The sequence below is a fragment of the Ceratosolen solmsi genome, unplaced genomic scaffold (genome assembly GCF_000503995.2).
Source record: "Ceratosolen solmsi marchali unplaced genomic scaffold, CerSol_1.0 scaffold27, whole genome shotgun sequence".
Classification (NCBI taxonomy): Eukaryota; Metazoa; Arthropoda; class Insecta; order Hymenoptera; family Agaonidae; genus Ceratosolen; species Ceratosolen solmsi.
Genome location: NW_011948426.1, coordinates 1,325,223 through 1,341,871, shown reverse-complemented (window position 1 = coordinate 1,341,871; position 16,649 = coordinate 1,325,223). Strand labels below are relative to the sequence as shown.

The window sequence follows — 16,649 nt, the reverse complement described above, 5'->3', positions numbered from 1 at the left end:
GAGAGAGAGAGAGAGGGACCTCGGCTGACTAGGGCCAAGAGCATCGCCGCTGCCTGCGTTGTTCGTTCGTTCGTTCGCTCGTTGTCGGCCGGCGGCTGCGTGCGACGCTTTCGAGGGGCCGCGACACCGGCTGTCCGGGAAAGTAAAATAACAGCCAGGCTAGGCCGCCCGGTTACACGACGACGCCTCGTGTGCGTCGCCTCCTATATCTCCATCTGCCTGCCTAACTGTCTGTCTGTATGCATGCCTGCCTCCACTCTCTCACTCTCTCGCTGGATCACCTAAACTGGCACCGAGTCTTACATTGTGGAGCCACATTGTCGTCCGCACTCTCAAATAGAGTGAACCTTCTTTTTGTGCTCACCTAAGGGTACCACCAAGCGTACGCCCTACCTTTTTTCGAATTTGTGACGAGAGCTTCTCTACGAAAACTATCGGATTGTGTTTGAATTCATGCAATAGTTCGCATTTCACAAACCCGAGATTAACACCGAGCTTGATGCCATTAATTAAAGAGAATTTTTTTCAATATAATGGCTCTGGCAGTTCGTATTCTAAAATAATCGAGCAGTTTAGAAAATGAAGACCTATTTGCCTTTTGCATAAACAATCATATTTTATACTTTTTTTAGCGATATTATCATCCACTCTAATATTAAACTCTAGCTACGATTATACGTTTCCTCGAATATTTGCGACGAACACATTTCGATATTATACAAGCGATCCCATTAAACGTTTACCGCATAATTTTAATTTAACACGTTGAATCGACGTCGGTTCGTCATTCGCTTACTAATCACATAGTCCACCTTTCGTCTTATATGGCAAGTCAGCTGTTGTAGTAAAATGAATTTGCAATAATTACTTAGTAGCAATTTCGCACTTGATTCTAATAAAATATATAACAATCGTTAAAAGAATGATAATGCCGAGCCTCCCAAGTACAAATAAATCTGTTAATCATCAAGTAAAATTCGATTTATAAACCTCCACTGACAAATTGATCTTTTTATATGAAAAAATCGGTATAGACCAAAAAGTATTATTAGCAATGATTATAAAAAGGAATCGAATGAAATATTGAAATTCGATGGGAAGACCCATTTATTCGGCAATACAATAAACTCCCTTCCAACTTTGTAATTTACAATCGTATCTGGACAATAAAGATTATGAGCAAAAAAGAGTCAAATCGCTCGGAAGGGCCATAATTCGTGACTCGAGCTCCGAGACTATGACCGGTTAGCCTATTCAGTCCTTTTAAGCCAAATAAAACTTCTACGACACAAATATAATAATATTATGCATTGACTCACTTACCGAGTACTCGGGTGCACTCGTTTCAACACTCGACCACATAGATAACAATTAGTACCAGCATCTAACGAGTTTTCTCTCATTCCATTCACAATACCCTTAGAAGCCCACTACCACTACTACATTTTTATCCAAATGTTCGTTTAAAGGTGACAATGATTTTATCGGTGCGCGCCTCCAGAGAGCCACGAGTGCGATATGATCGCGCTGTTAATCTCGTGCATTAGATAACTAAAACACGATGTTTTAATAACGAAGTTTTACACTTTCATGTTCTCAAGTTTTTCATACTTTGACGCTTCGGTACTTGCATTAAAAAAAATAAATATATATATATCGACTACGATTTTGTTTCGATAAATTAAAGGTTATCTTTCGCGAATTGGAAAACAGAGAAACAACATGTACTCGAGTAAAATATTTTTACACGCTTTGGTACACACGCGCGCTCTCTCTCTCTCTCTCTCTCTCTCTCTCTCTCCTCCGTGTGATAGCATCCCAGCCTAACCTTAAAAAAAGTATGAAAATCCTATCCTGGTCGACACACCGCCTTATTAGCCGAACAATAAATAATTGGCTCTTATAAAAGAAAATCAGTCGTATTAGTGACGAGTGTCGATTCTCTTTACCGATAAAACTGACACCGGCTGTGCAAAGTTTTCAGTCGATGCTAATTATTTATGAACACGACCAATGAATGAATTTTTCTTAGTCAAATTTTACGTTGGTTTTTATACTTTGGCAACGGCCAAAATATCGATTTTATACTACATAAAACGTATTCTCATGCCACGGTTACGTACTTTCAATTCACTCATTTTAATGTTAAAAAAACTTGAAGTTTTTACGTTTCGTCGTCAAATAGAGAAATAACAAGGTCATTTATTGTTGCTCAGCGCAGTTAATACTTAATCTATACAGAGACTTTTAGAACCGACTTTTTATATTCATTTATACGGTGAACTATATTTTATAACTAATTTATGTATTTATATCGTGCCTATTAATTATAATTCTCGATAATCCAATTCCTTATTAACAAAATTTTATTCTACTTAAGGAGAAATACGATAACATTCGATCACTTGCGTTTGTACTATATTTGCATTCGATTGATTTACAGAGATGACTCGGAAATATACGAAATACGCACACGCACACGCACAACGTAGATAATGATGTTACGATAGGCGCTAACAAATAACAGCGATTTCAAAAATATTCAGGTCAGAAAAATAATTTCTAGTACTGAAAAGAAGTCCGGCAATCGTCGTGACTCACAGTCCAGTGTCCGTTAACGTGTAACAATCATCGTGAAATACACTTTAAACGAACAATTTTCGCGATAGTTAAAAATATAATACGTGTCTAGTATAAATTATTTACGGATTTATGGCACACTAACATCGTTGAGCAATTGCCTAGTTATTTCATCCCCCGTTATCCCTCAACACATCAATCGATGTACTACTCCCTCTCCAAACTCTCATTCATCTCTCTTCTTTTTCTGGCCGAACCACACGAATAAAATGGTAAAAAATACCGGCTTTTCTTGCTTATTCCTCCCACCTCGCCCGCACTCTTGTATCAATCAAGGCAAAGAAGAAGAAAAAATGAAAAAAGAACAACGCTCTTGTGAAGAATAAAATTCTTCTATACTACAACAGATAATCGATTATACAGAATGTAGATATTATGATGATTTTAAGATGTTTATATTACAAATACCTTCCAATTTGATAAAACTCACAGATTGCCGTTACAATTGTCATTTGGCCTTGAAAGTGCACCAAGCGCTCAAAAATTTTCAAGGATAATGGAATACATTCGACACTCTACCACTCGTTTTTCAACATAAATTTCTATCACTTACTAATAAAATAAAGCTAAAAATATATATATATATATATATATATATATATGTATATAAGCGTCACTTTTCTTTCAACGTACACATTAACCAATAATATCCCATAAAACAAAAGATGACGTTATTCCCATTTAATATTTAACAGTTACCGTGCTTTATGCATTATGAGGATATTGTACAATCATCTTCGTACTCCGTTTCTCAATTCTCGTTTTAAGTATCATGAATAAATAGAAAATGTTCATTACGCAGTTGATTGATTCAACAAAAGTGAAAAGTCAAAAACGCGACAGAAATCACATTCGATATTAGTAAATTTTTCAGTCCCACCGGGCAATGCTAGTTGCCCCCCCCCCCCCGCCCGACCATCATTCAAAAATGAGATGCATTTGGCAATACATCCGTGCTCGTTGCAACTGTATTGTTTGAAGTATCGGGGCACTTGAAAGAGAATTGCCATCTAGGAGATTTGTAACCGTAAAAGGAATGTCACGAGCATCTACATGGCTAAATTTCATCCAAAAGTTCAATGGAGCGCGCGGAACCTCCTACCGCTCATCCTAAGCCGATCGAATTCTTCTGCTCCCCTACCTAACCGAAATCGGTCTCTTCCACTAAATATCCTGATAAGTAGTAGATTACGTCTTTTCATTTACGGGGACTCGTCGATTTGATGGTTAACGGCGAGCAACCGTAGCGGCATCACCGTCGGACCCGCCGCCTGCTCACCAGCGGATCGTCCGCGCATCGATTTGCTCGACGTCGTCGTGGCTCGTGCCAAGCCGATGTGACATAGGCCTCACGATAAAGAAAAGAAAAGAAAGAGGAAGGAAAAAGAAAAGAGTCCAACGGGTCGCGGTGCTACTAACTTTCGCACACATGGGAGATAGAGGGAGAGGGAGAGGGAGAGGGAGAGGGAGAGAGAGTGAGAGATCGACAGAGCTTAAAAGGGGCCGTCGTCGGCTTGGCAGCGGTGGAGGAGCGCCGCCACCTATCGGGTTACCGCGACCGCCACCCGGTGGCACGACAAAGAGCGCGTCCTCCACGTTGGGGCGATCGATCGTTGCTGCGAGGAAAACGAGGACGCAGGAAGGAAGAAACTTGTGCGCGGCTCGGCAGCTCCCGGGTAATCGATGCCACCACGGCCCCTACATCCCCTCTATGATGGGCCGCCGTCGCCCCCGCCGTTCCTTCCACTATTGTTTCGTCGTTCTCCTGGGATAGCGTATCCGGGACCACGTCCGAAGTTTGGCATCCGAGGCCGAGAGACTCCACCGTGGATTCCGATGGAGCGTCAATTTTTGGCGGAAAGTTGGCCGACACAGCCCTTACACGAGGCTTGCGTAATCCACATTCACGGCCGCGAGCCAATAAGATTCGAGGGCTGGTGCTGCTCCTACCCTCAAAGCCTAGACGAAGCGATCTCAACTTCCGATTATCGAAGACGATCGCCATTTCCATTATCTTGCCATTGGTGTAGATTTATTAGGCATACTGGCACTGCCTAGCAGAGCAGCGTAATTCTAACCTCACGGATAGGCGTAGAGAGAGAGAGAGAGAGAGAGTCACTGAACTGGGACAGTCGATGAACGCACGCGTGCGTTGAGTTTTATTGCAACAGCAGAAGGTTACGTGCAAGGATGTTGCAACTATCGTTATCGATAATTTGCGCAATGTTGTGCGTTGATTTGTCAAACGATCCTGTTCCGACAGAAATCATCAGACAAATAAATTGTTTCAGAATTTCGTGAAATAGAAATTTAAATTGTCGTCTGAAAGAAAATTGCCAGTTGAAAAATGAGTTCAAACGCATAATACGTTACATATATATATATATATATATATATATATATATATATGTCGCATACTCGGGACGATGACTAAGAATTCTACGATATTTCAACGTATGATGCTCCTGTTCATATTTTTAATACACTACTTCAAATATCGTTATATCGTGCTAAGCTGCGCGAAATTTCCCTCCCGTGGGGAATGTCGTCTCTACTTTGATCGCATTAATAAAAAACTTGGGTAATTGGCGTACCTGGCATTGCGCCCACAACGCGCGTAGGCGCGCACGAGAAACCTGGACAACACTTGGGGGATAATTGCTTGGTAGACGAATGAAAAACGTAAAATGAAAGGGTATGGGGGCTCGCGTTTGGCTGCGTGGGTGCGTGCGTTCGTGCACATGTATGCCATAAGCAATGCGGTAGTGCTGTGAACGAACATGCAAACACGTTGCTCTATTAAACTCCGAAGCGCTGCGGCGGCGTCAACAACAGTAGCGACGATGGTGGCGACGGCGGCGGCAACGGCGGCGGCGGCGGCGGCAGTGGTGGTAGTGGTGGTGGTGGTGGTGATGGTGGTAGTGGTGGACAAAACGAACTGGAGAAGGGGGTGTTTTGATTCTAAAGACACGTGTTTGTCTCACGACAGTCTGCCGCTTTCTCTCTTTTCCACGGCACTAGGCGCGCGAACGCGACGCGCTTCTTCTTTAATTTTTTCCTCGTATTGCTCACACTGCCAACGTCGGAATGCCGGGGCTGGGCTGAGATTTCGGCGATCTCGGCTTCTACATCGACCCCTAATGGATCGCCCGGGCCGAGCAGGAAGCCCGCAGCCAAAAGTGTCGGACGATCGGATCAGTCGCCGTGAAATCGAATTTATCGCCGACAAGGAAGAGATTAAACACCGAAGCCGAGGCCGAGCTCGAGAGCTCTCGCTCTCATGCACACATAGCCAAATACTCGTAGATGATGCCGAAGCCGAAAGTTTCGAGGATAGAACGCGACGTACGAGGTGCGCAGGAATTTTATTCACCCGCGGCCGCAGGCGGGCATGGGATTTTTACGTTGCTTTTGTTATTCCGTACTGCAACCATTATTAATAAAAATATATGCGGCTTACGTAACCTTAGGAAGCTACGGGGAATCAGGACGTTTTTACGAATGATTGAAATAATGATGTATGATATATTATTAGAGCGCGTTTTGCAAAGTTAACGATAAAATTCGCATTTGAATGTAAAAGCTAAAATGCATAAACATTGGCAGACAATTGTAAGACCGACGATTTTAAAATAATGACAATCAGCATATTTAACTATGGTAATCCATGTAAATCGAGGATAGTCCGCCTTGAGAAAAAGTAACTAAATGCCTGGTACGGGTCGTGTTAAATTCCTCGGAAGCTCCTAATAAAGCATGCAACCGTGTATTAGATTGCTAAGGTCCCTGGTAAAGGACATCCAACGGTAAGCGTCGAGGATATTGTCGATTGAATCGCCCGTATGGTAGAGAATAAAAGCAGAGCGCGCTTTTAAAGTCCGATAAAAAAAAGAAGGAAGATGTTTAAGGTTAACTCGCGACTGCCCACACGTCCGGGAAAGATTTTTCAAGGACTCGCAGTGGGTGTGCGCGCAGCTGGCGAAGGATCGGTTTTCGTTTCATTCCACGACGACCATCTTGTTGTTGCCGACGTCGCTGCCGTCTCCGCCTCCACCGTCGTCGTCGTCTTCGTCGTCGTTGACATAGTCCGCGTCATTGTATTCGAACCTAATAGTCGCCCACCACTTCATCCATACTCTCGACGAATCTTCGCGCGCACATTCCCCCATCCCATCGACTCCGGACTAACAGTATATGCCCTGCTCGAACAGGGGCGCTGCTTTGGCTTTTCAGGACCATCCTCGACGGCTGTTCTGTGAAGCCAGCCTGCTTGGAATGCGGGCTGGAACGGAGATCTGGCCGAGATTTTTGGAAGGGTAAATATGTGGTCACGAAAACCGTATCCTCGACCATGGGCTTCGGTTCAACGGTCCACTTTTGGGGATTTACGACGCAAAAGATGCAAAGGATGGACATGCATATACATACACATACACACACACACACACACACACACACACACACACACACACACACACACACACACACACACACACACACACACACACACACACACATATAAGCACACTTACGGCTGGACTTTTCAAGTACGATATATCCGGCAAAGAATGATCCTTAAATCAGGCAGCGGTGAACAACGTCTCAGTAACGTCGATAAAAATATCGTAACTGCCCGTTCATTAATTTTTTATCTAAATTTCCCCGATATTTTAATTGAACTTCATTAAACAATTACAGTATGCGTGGCCACTGTAAGCCAGGAGAATTTATAGCTTCTCCCGTTTATTTGGCCTACTATTCTCAATCGCTTGGATTTACATATCATCGTAAGCGATAACAGTGGTTATTAATAACGAAACGATGGATAATCATATAAGGGATTAAATAGTTCGATCGTGTTTTGCAAGTAAGATTGACAAGGGACAACGAGGGGTGGAGAGGGGGAGGGGGGGGTGCTTAGAGAAAAAGACAACTGATGGAATTCCTGGATGTACAGTGCGCGCACATTTAACGCACAGGGCAACATTTATACAAAATCGCAACGCTCGAAGTCTCAATGACGACAGGAGAAACGGCGGCGCCCGGACACGTCTCGATACGGAGATAATGAGTCGTGTTGGCAAGGAGGCAGAATTATTATATGCATTTGCTTTGACGAATAGTGGATCGTTTCGTATTATTTCCTCGGGACCATAGATCGTCGGTTTATTACCGAGGAGAAGCGCAGCAAGAGCGGCGTCGGTGTCAATCGGGGTGAGATAAAATTTTTCTTTCCTTCTTCGTCCTGCGATTCGAATAGCATGGATGACGTCAAGGGTGCAATAATACAAGAGATGCCGTTACTTACTTAGAGCATCGACCGATTACCAAAGGGATCCATTTTAATGGCATCGATTTCTCATATTTATGCGAATTTGTTAGAATTTGCAAGCCACACGTGTGAACCATACGGTCGGTATGACCACGTACCGACAATGGAAAACCGGGAATTCTTGGAACAGCCGATGAGCCTGTGTTGTTCCTCTCCGCCCCCCTTTGCGAAGCATTGTTGTCGAGCACCGGGCGTATATATTCTCGATAAAGGGAGCGCGGGACAGTTAATAAGAACAGGAGCGTCGCGACCTTCCTTCGGTCATGGTAACATCGGTAGTGCAAATTTTTACCCCAGGTTCAACGGTAACGGGCGTGTGGACGCGGGATCGGACAGACGTTGGTCGCTGAAAGCCGATTTGAAAATATGACCACTGAAGAGGGAGGGAGATTCGTTAAGTTGAAGAGCCAAGAGACGCGCCGAAATTTCCTTCCTCGGCCGAGGTCGGTCGGCCTCGGCGTCGTTCGGGGCTAACGCACCCCTCGAGCTCCCCTCGTACCTGGGCCACCGCGGACAAATCATGGAAGGGCCCCGCATTACCTCTCCCCTCGGCGGACCTCCTCCCCACCGATGCGAGCGCCCCGTACGGGGTGGGAGAGGTCGCGGTAAGAGGAACCAGGTATCGGCATACTTAGGCCTCCAGCTCCTCCTTTTCCTCCTCAACCACCTCCGCCATGTCTTTGTGATGCGCCGGGTAGGCTAATGGGACCCGTTCCCGGAAGGCCCCACCGCTGCAACCTTTTGGGAAGCGTTCGCGGAGCCGATACGCACGCCTGACTGCCTGCCTGCCTGCCGCTCTTGCTACTTATCCGTTTGTCTGTCTGTCTGTCTGTCGGCCTGTCTTTCTTTCGTTCTCTTATTTATTTATTTTTTGTTTTTTTGTTTTTTTTGCCACGACTTTCCATCTCGCTCCTCGCTTTTACTCCGGCGAAAACTGGTTACGTGCGCGCATCCAATTTGATGCGCGACGACGACGTGTCATGTCGCATTTCGAGAGGTTACCGACAATCTACTTTTTCCCAATGCCACACCATATCGAGCTTCCTTTCTTAAGCGCACGAGAATTTTATATTTCCACGTAACGGGCTGGTGAATTGCAAATTAACCAAACGACGCCGTTCCGTTAAAACGGGCCTTCTGATAATGTAGAGAGAGAGAGAGAGAGAGAGAGAGAGAGAGAGAGAGAGAGAGAATGGAAAGAAAACTTTGATGACAACTTAGGCCTAAGCTTCCCCAATCAAATTCATTTTATTGATTTTGAGAGCGAGTATCATTTTGTTTTTTCTTTTTGAAATAAAAAAAACCGTCTTATCGAGCTTTAAATAACACCCGGAGTCGAATTCTTTATATCGAGGAAAGGATTTTAAATGAGAATTGTGACCCGTACACTTTAGCATTTGATTATTTGTTTGCCGAACGAGTAGTGTTATTTTGTTGCGGCCCTACAAATTTCTTTCCCCAGCTGAATTAAAACATGCGTATTCAGGTATCCGTACCTACGAGACACGAAATTAAAATTTTAGATATAATATGATGAAAATAATGACGACAGTTACAACTTAAAACGAGATTTCGAGTTTGTATAAAATAAAAGCGAATATTTAAAACACGGCCGGGTCGCATGATGTGTATTTAAGTATATTTTCCTGGAATAAGTTGGGGTTATAATTATTGAATTGAAAATAATGCGACGGCATATAACGGGCGCTTGCTGTAATCGAGCAACGCCAATAAACATCACAATAATTTCGGATCTCGCACCGAGCAGAGTCATCTTGAAACCGAAAGTTTCGAATATATCGTTACCTTTGCACCGGTTAACCATCCCACGCTAATTATCGTATCCTTACACCACTGGCACTATTTCAGTCTCGGTAGAGCGGTGGCATGTAGATACGCAGCCCGTAAAGCCGCCCGGCAACGCCGATATTTACAACAAAATATTACATGATTTCCCCCGCAAGGCAGGAGGACAATCGAATAAGAAATGGCCGGCCGACGCCAGCCATGCAAAGAAAGCTTATAAAAGATTGCACGTCGTTTCGGTGAGCGATAAATTTTGGTCGCCAGCGTCTCGTGACTGGCCGCCCTAACCTCAAAAAAAAAAAAAAAAAAAAAAAAAAAAAAAAAAAAAAAAAAAAAAAAAAACAACTAACTTATCTATCATACGGAAATAAAGCGATGCGAAAAGCCGGAAAAATATGAGCAAAGAGTCGGCGGCGTAGGCGCGCCGACACATCCGGGCCTGGCGAAAGCCGAGAAAATTTTCCTACGGAGGACGAGCGGTGGGCGGAGTTGGCCGTCCGAGGAGGGGGTCTTCGAGTACCGTTCGCGTAAACTCTCGGTTGAGCGCCAGCTTACACGGACCCGATAAAATCGCTGCTGCCACCGCCACCGCCACCGCCACCGCCACGAACGACGACAACGACGACGACGACGACGACGACGACGACGACGACGACGACGACGACGACTACGACGACGACTACGACGACTACTACGAGGACAAGGATAAAAGGCTCCGCGCAACCTTGGCAATTTTTATGTCCGTTTCACAGGTACGGATAAATTCTGCCCTAGAAGGTTAAACGAGAGCAGCGGGGCAAGGTAAATAAAAGGGTAGCGGCAATGAAACGGAAGCCGATGGTGCCGGGCCCATTGGCGGGAAGTGAACTAATACGTTGAAATCTAATTATTCGTTGCATATTTGAAAGCTAGCAGACGACTCTGTAAGACCGCGGAGAAACAATTTCAAGAAGCGGAGTGAGATGCAAGACTAGCTCGTGAATAAGTGAGTGAGTGAGAGAGTGAGTGAACGTGTGCGTATAAAAGAACGAGAGAAGAGAAGGCAAGAGGAGATGGTAGTTGTAATAGATGACGAGGAGTGCAAGAGAGCGAAAGGCAAGTAGAGAAAAATACGGGAGAGTATTAGAGGAGTGTCGAGAGTAATAGAGGGAGAGGAAAAGAAACTCGACCGGGCGAGGGACGGAAACGCGTTGGCAATGTACGGCATGGAGAGAGCCTGGACGCCTCTAATGGCGGTACCGTCGGTCTCGGGTTCGCCGCGCACGCCGTCCCCGAAAGCGTCGCAACTCAAGAAACAAAGAGGCTGAAGTGCGAGAGGGCGCGTGCGCGCTTCCTCGTGTGCGTGCCTGTGTTCCTGTCTCTCTGTGTGCTTGTGCGCTTGTGTGTGCAGGCGCGCGCGCGCGCAGGCGTGTGCGCGCGTGTATTCGCGTATGATGTTTGTGTGCGTGTGGTGCTGTCTTACGTACTGAAGTACGAGGGAATATGAAATTAATGTGGTGATATGGTGTACGTACCTTGAAGGGCAGGCAAGTCCGTATCTTGTCGACGAGTTGGCGGTTCTTGCCTTCCTGGCCGAAGATGTCCATCTTGACGGCGTCATAGGAGGCGCAAAGCCTGCAGAGCTCCTCGAACCTTTCGCGTTGCTCCATTGCGCTACTGGCACTGCTTATTGTCGACGTCGGTGTCGTCGACGTCGTTGTCGTTGTTGTCGTCGTCGCCGTTGTCGTCGTCGTCGTCGTCGTCGTAGCCGCCGCCGCCGCCGCTGTCGTTGTCGTCGTCGTAATCGTGGTTGTGGTCGTCGTCGTCGTCTCTGCCGCCGCCGCCGCCGCCGCCGCCGCCGCCGCCGCTGTTCTTGCTGTCTTTGCCGTCCTCGCCGTCCTCGCCGTCGTCGTCGTGGCGCGCTGGCCGACTCGTCCACGGCCCCGCCAGCGAGGAGCCGCGGGGTCGAGAGAAAAAGACGAACGGACAGACGGTGCGCCTCGCTCCGTCCTGCTTCCTCGGCTGCGCCCTCCCTCCCCCCGCAGCCTCCTCCTCCTCGTCCCTGGCTTCAGCCTCCTGCCTTCTGCCTCCACCTCCGCGTCGTCGTCGTCGTCGTCGTCGTCGTCGTCCTCCTCCTCCTCCTCCTCCTCGTCGCTCGTATCTACCACCCTGTCGTTCCTCGCTCTCGCTCGGTCCCTCCTTGTCTCGCGCTCGCCGCTGCGAACCTCGTAACCGCTTCGCGCGACCGCGGCTTTCTCTCCTCCTGGCGTCGTCGCACACTGGCGCGTCCTCCGCGACGAGTCTCTCTTGTTCGCGCGGCGGCCGTCGCCCCGGAGGCTCTGCGCGAGCGCGTCGAGCGGTCCGGCCGCGGGGAGGCTCGAGAGTGCGCCCGAGTGCGCGGCCCGACGTAGTGGCGGCGCGCGTAGCTGCGCCCGTGCCGAGACGACGCTCCGGGGCGGCCGGCGAGAGCGGGCCGGAGCCGCCGCCACCGCCGCCGACGAGCGTCGGCCAATCGGGTGGTGCGCGCGGCCCACCGGGCGCCGCCATCTTCGGCCATGCTCGGCCACGCACATGCCCGGCCCGGGCGCACCGGGAGATGGCGCCAGTCGGGGCCTCCGGGAGGCCGCCGCCGAGCCGCCACCAAGGACGAGGAGGAGCGCCGAACGCCGAGCCAGCGGCACTCACGACGCCTGCCCGGTGTCGTCCCACCCCGTCCCCGGAGCTCAACCGCACTCCCGATGCCAGAGCCGCACCTACGTTCGCGACCTCGCGCTCGTAGCAGCAGCAGCAGCAGCAACTCGCTTCACGAGGCTGCCTCTTGAGCTCCTCGCCTCGTCTCGCCTGTCGCGCCTTACCTCTCCTTAACTCGGCTCACCTCGGCTTACCTCTCCTTAATCAGCTCGCCTCGCCTCGCCTCACCTTCGTTCGCTTGTCGTCCAACCTGGTCCCGCGGGGTGAACAATTCCATGTTAACAGTGATGGGGAAGATACCGGGGATACCACAAGTCGTGGTCCAAGTTCCCGTCGCTTTAACGACATAGTCCTCCTCGTATGGCCGCCTCTATGAGCCGCTGCTTCCAACGCTTCTGCCATGGGGAGTTTTGTTTAGATTAGGGCCTGGAGGGGGAGGGTGAAGTGGCAACGAGCGTTTGATTAACCGTGTATTTGGTCGAGACGGGTCGTGGGGCCTCGCCCCTGGCCCTGGACACGCTCTATGAAAATTATCATAATCGTATTATTGATTGTCCGCAGGTTAAGTCTTACGTACGACCGTCGCGAGGAAAGTGACGAGAATCTCGAGATTGAGTAATTGTTTCAATGGGATGATTGTGCGCCGTTAAAAAATAACTGACTGTCCTTTGTATGGTGGTATAAGTCGTCGTGCGTGTGTAAAAACGTGGAATAAGTCGTCGTGGATGAGAAGGGGTTATCGTTGAGTAGCGCCAAGCTGGGATAATGGAAAATTTGTCCTATAAATCAGTGAGGTCGTAATCGGTATTTGCATTTGACGTTGTGTGAGATGTTTTGAGGGACGATAAATCGCGTGGATATTTGGTAGATTTAACCTATGGGGTGCAAGGAGGTTTGGTTAATCGTTGGGATTTGTGTGGGGACTTGAGTAGCCGGCCTAGAAGACGATTTTCCAAGCTAATTCGTAATTTAATAGACGCGAGGGTCAATTGTAAATTTAGATGTCGCGAGATTAATTGTTGAGACGTTTAATGGGATCGAGGAATGAGTCGTATGAAAGTGATGAGGTAGTCCAGGGTGCTAATGGTAAGTTTGGAAAAATTGATTTGGAAAAAATGAAATGACAATATAACGTGTGATTCCGATAACGGCTATAATAATAATGTGAATGACTTAACGTTGGCTTTGAGATGAAAAAAGTCGGAGTGGGTAGTGAAGAGGAAGGAACGAGGGGAAAAGAATTCGCAACGGTTACTTAGCTGCTTAGGTTGTTCTGTTGGAAATTTGGATCTTTTCCAAAATTTGAAGAACATGGCTCGTTTCTTTTAAAAATGCCTTCTTCACGTTTAATTTGCACAATATGCCAAGTATGCCCTTTATTAAATTGGCATCTTGGATAGTGCATGTTTGTCTCGTTGAATTGAAAAGGTCCGGGGTAAGTGATAGATGAATAGTGCTCGAGCATCGAGATAAACGTAATTGTATAGCGCCGAGGCTTTATTAAAAGGAAAATGAAAATTGCAAATCGGCGTTTTGGTGAAAAAATTCATGTTGTCTAAGTCCACGCGCGTGGCCTTATTTATTCGAACTTAATGGCAAAAGTTACTCTCTCGAGCGAACGTCAATATTTAAAAAATCATTAAGTTTTTAAATTAAAAATTGATAAGTCGGTTAAAGCTCCGCCTCATAATGGGATATTAAAATCCTGAGTACGAGGGACCAAGTGCATAATCTGGTAATGTAATAGTAATAGTGATTTTATGCTTGTTACTAGCATTGTAACGATGATTGCTGTTTTTTTTATTTTTTTTTTTTTTTTTTTTTTTTTTTTTATAGGTTTATAACGCAAACCTTGGTATTATCGAATAATTGACCGGTTGCATAAAGCTGAATTGCTTTAACAGTCAATCGTTTGTTGCAAATAAATTTTTGGCTCATAATGAATAGTCAATTATTGAAAAGCGCATAAAATACTACGTATTATGAACTTGTCACTCGTAAAAATCAAAATCTTAAGTATTTACTAAACAATTTTACCGGGGGCAATCGCTTATTAAAAGTTTGCTCATAAAAGGGATTTTATTTACAGGCAAGCGCCATATATAAATGACATTTTTATGTACATTCATTTCTTTACATGTAAATTTATACCCCATAAAGTTAAATAAGTTGTTAGTCTTAATTGATACCATCGTGACGTTTATGGTACTGATTTATGAAAAAATTTTGCTTCTGGTGAGATAAAATTTCAAGTGGCTACATTCGCTTTTTCAACACTAATATCAACATCTAATCGTCAATATTACTTAAATTTTGCCTTAATGAGAATGCTCCAGCACTGTTGCGGCCAAGCTGCTTTTTAAAAAAGTTTTAACAATCACAAAGCTAATAGTTGAAACATTATTAAAAAGTTATTAAATATTATTAAAGACTTCTATTTAAAAAAAAACTGTGTTTTATTATTATTATTACTGTCATTATTGTTATTATTATTATTATTATTATTATTATTATTATTATTATTATTATTATTATTATTATTATTATTATTATTAAAGATCGTCTCATAGGCATCTGTTGTACGTTCACCTGTAATATTTTGGGGATGTTTAGAATTTTTCTCGAACGTGTACTTTGCTTTCACATAAAAGTGCACCGTTTGTTTTATAACAACAAACTTAAGATGCATAAGATAACATTTCCGAACACGCGTAATCTGGACATTTTATCCGACTCGAAGCTATTGCCGATAAAGCAAATTTCTACAATATCTTTTAAACAAGTTAGAAAATTGAAGGTATTGATGTATGATTATTTTAATTTCGAGAGCGAAGCATTTGAAACTTCGTCTCCAGCCTGGGAAAAATAAATTTCTAAATAAAAGTAAAATTCGCTAATGTATCTTTAATGCGATTTAAAATTACTCGGTTATCGTGGGTTCGCACTTGTTACAATGCCATTAAAACTTTATCTTAACTGTAATTTCTAAATCAATTCAATTATTATTTCATTTTACAACAACAAATTGTACAATTACTTCATATATTGTACTACACGAATGAAGATAAAGAGCGATACACGTGCATTGTTCAAATAGCACTAAACATTAATAATTATGAATAAATAGTACATTCAATAAATAATTGAAGGAGAAAAAACGACAAAATAACAATGCACCTAGATCTAAAGTTTTTATATTTTACAATTTTAATAATTATTATTAAATGGGAATGCTCGTGGGTGCGCTTGTTAATTTGTAATACAAGTACAAAAGTTCATGCTCTTCGTCTGCAATAGAATTGTCGACAAATTATCAATGATTCAACGATTTATTCATCTAGTAACGTCAAGCATTCCTTATAATATAATAAGTAACATTTGTTTTATTGCATTCGTCGTGGCTTTACAAATTTTACAGATAAAAATATATATTGATAATCTGTCTTATTCCTCCGATGTTATTTTTAACATTTAATCATATGCTTAAAGAAGGATTTTTAGGCATTCGTATTAACCTTTCAATGTGTGGCATATATTTATAAAGCGACTTATATCTGTGTGCGTTGATGCTTCCACAAAAAAAAAACATAATAATAACATAAGAAAAAAATTTGAAAAAAAATTAGCATGATTCTCTTTTTATAAAAATCTCAGTCTCGTAGCTGATTACCAGCTCTAAACCATCTCAGAACAAGTTTCTTTGTCAGGGGCAACAAAGAGACAACAACACGAGACTCGTAGCGTCACCCTTATCCGAAATGAAAACCAAAACTCACTTTTACCGTTAAGTGTGTGGGTATCAAAATTTTACTAACAAAAACTTTGGTGTAAGCAACTGATTGTGGCGGAAGAGTGTTTGCCAATTTTATGCATAAGAAGCTGAATGAAGTACCCCCGTTACTTATTACAACTTATTACAATTAACACACTTATTAAAAATGTTTTAACTAACCAAACCGAATAATTTTTATAAAGTCGATCCTACAACACACGATGAAAACGTTTCTTCGAGTAACGATGCATTAAAGTTTTTTTTTTTTTTTTTTTTTTTAAATTCTTGATATCCCTAAAAGTTTGGATAATAAAAGCCATCCATAAATATACTAAGGCTTCTATAAATTCGTACGAGAAATTGCAAAAAAAAAAGAGAGAGAAAAAATTTACAATTTCAAACATCGAATAAAAAATGTGCACGAACGAT

General features: G+C 44.3%; 1 protein-coding gene across 1 annotated transcript in view; it reads right to left on the bottom strand.

The window, feature by feature from the left end:
• The window catches only part of LOC105363301 (zinc finger protein Xfin), a 36,749-nt gene extending 25,250 nt beyond the window's left edge, over positions 1-11,499 (bottom strand). The window contains exon 1 of the mRNA XM_011500969.1: positions 11,293-11,499. Coding sequence (XP_011499271.1) covers positions 11,293-11,427 — 135 coding nt within the window. The 5' untranslated portion in view covers positions 11,428-11,499. The remainder of the gene's footprint in view (positions 1-11,292) is intronic.
• Positions 11,500-16,649: the final 5,150 nt, after the last annotated feature.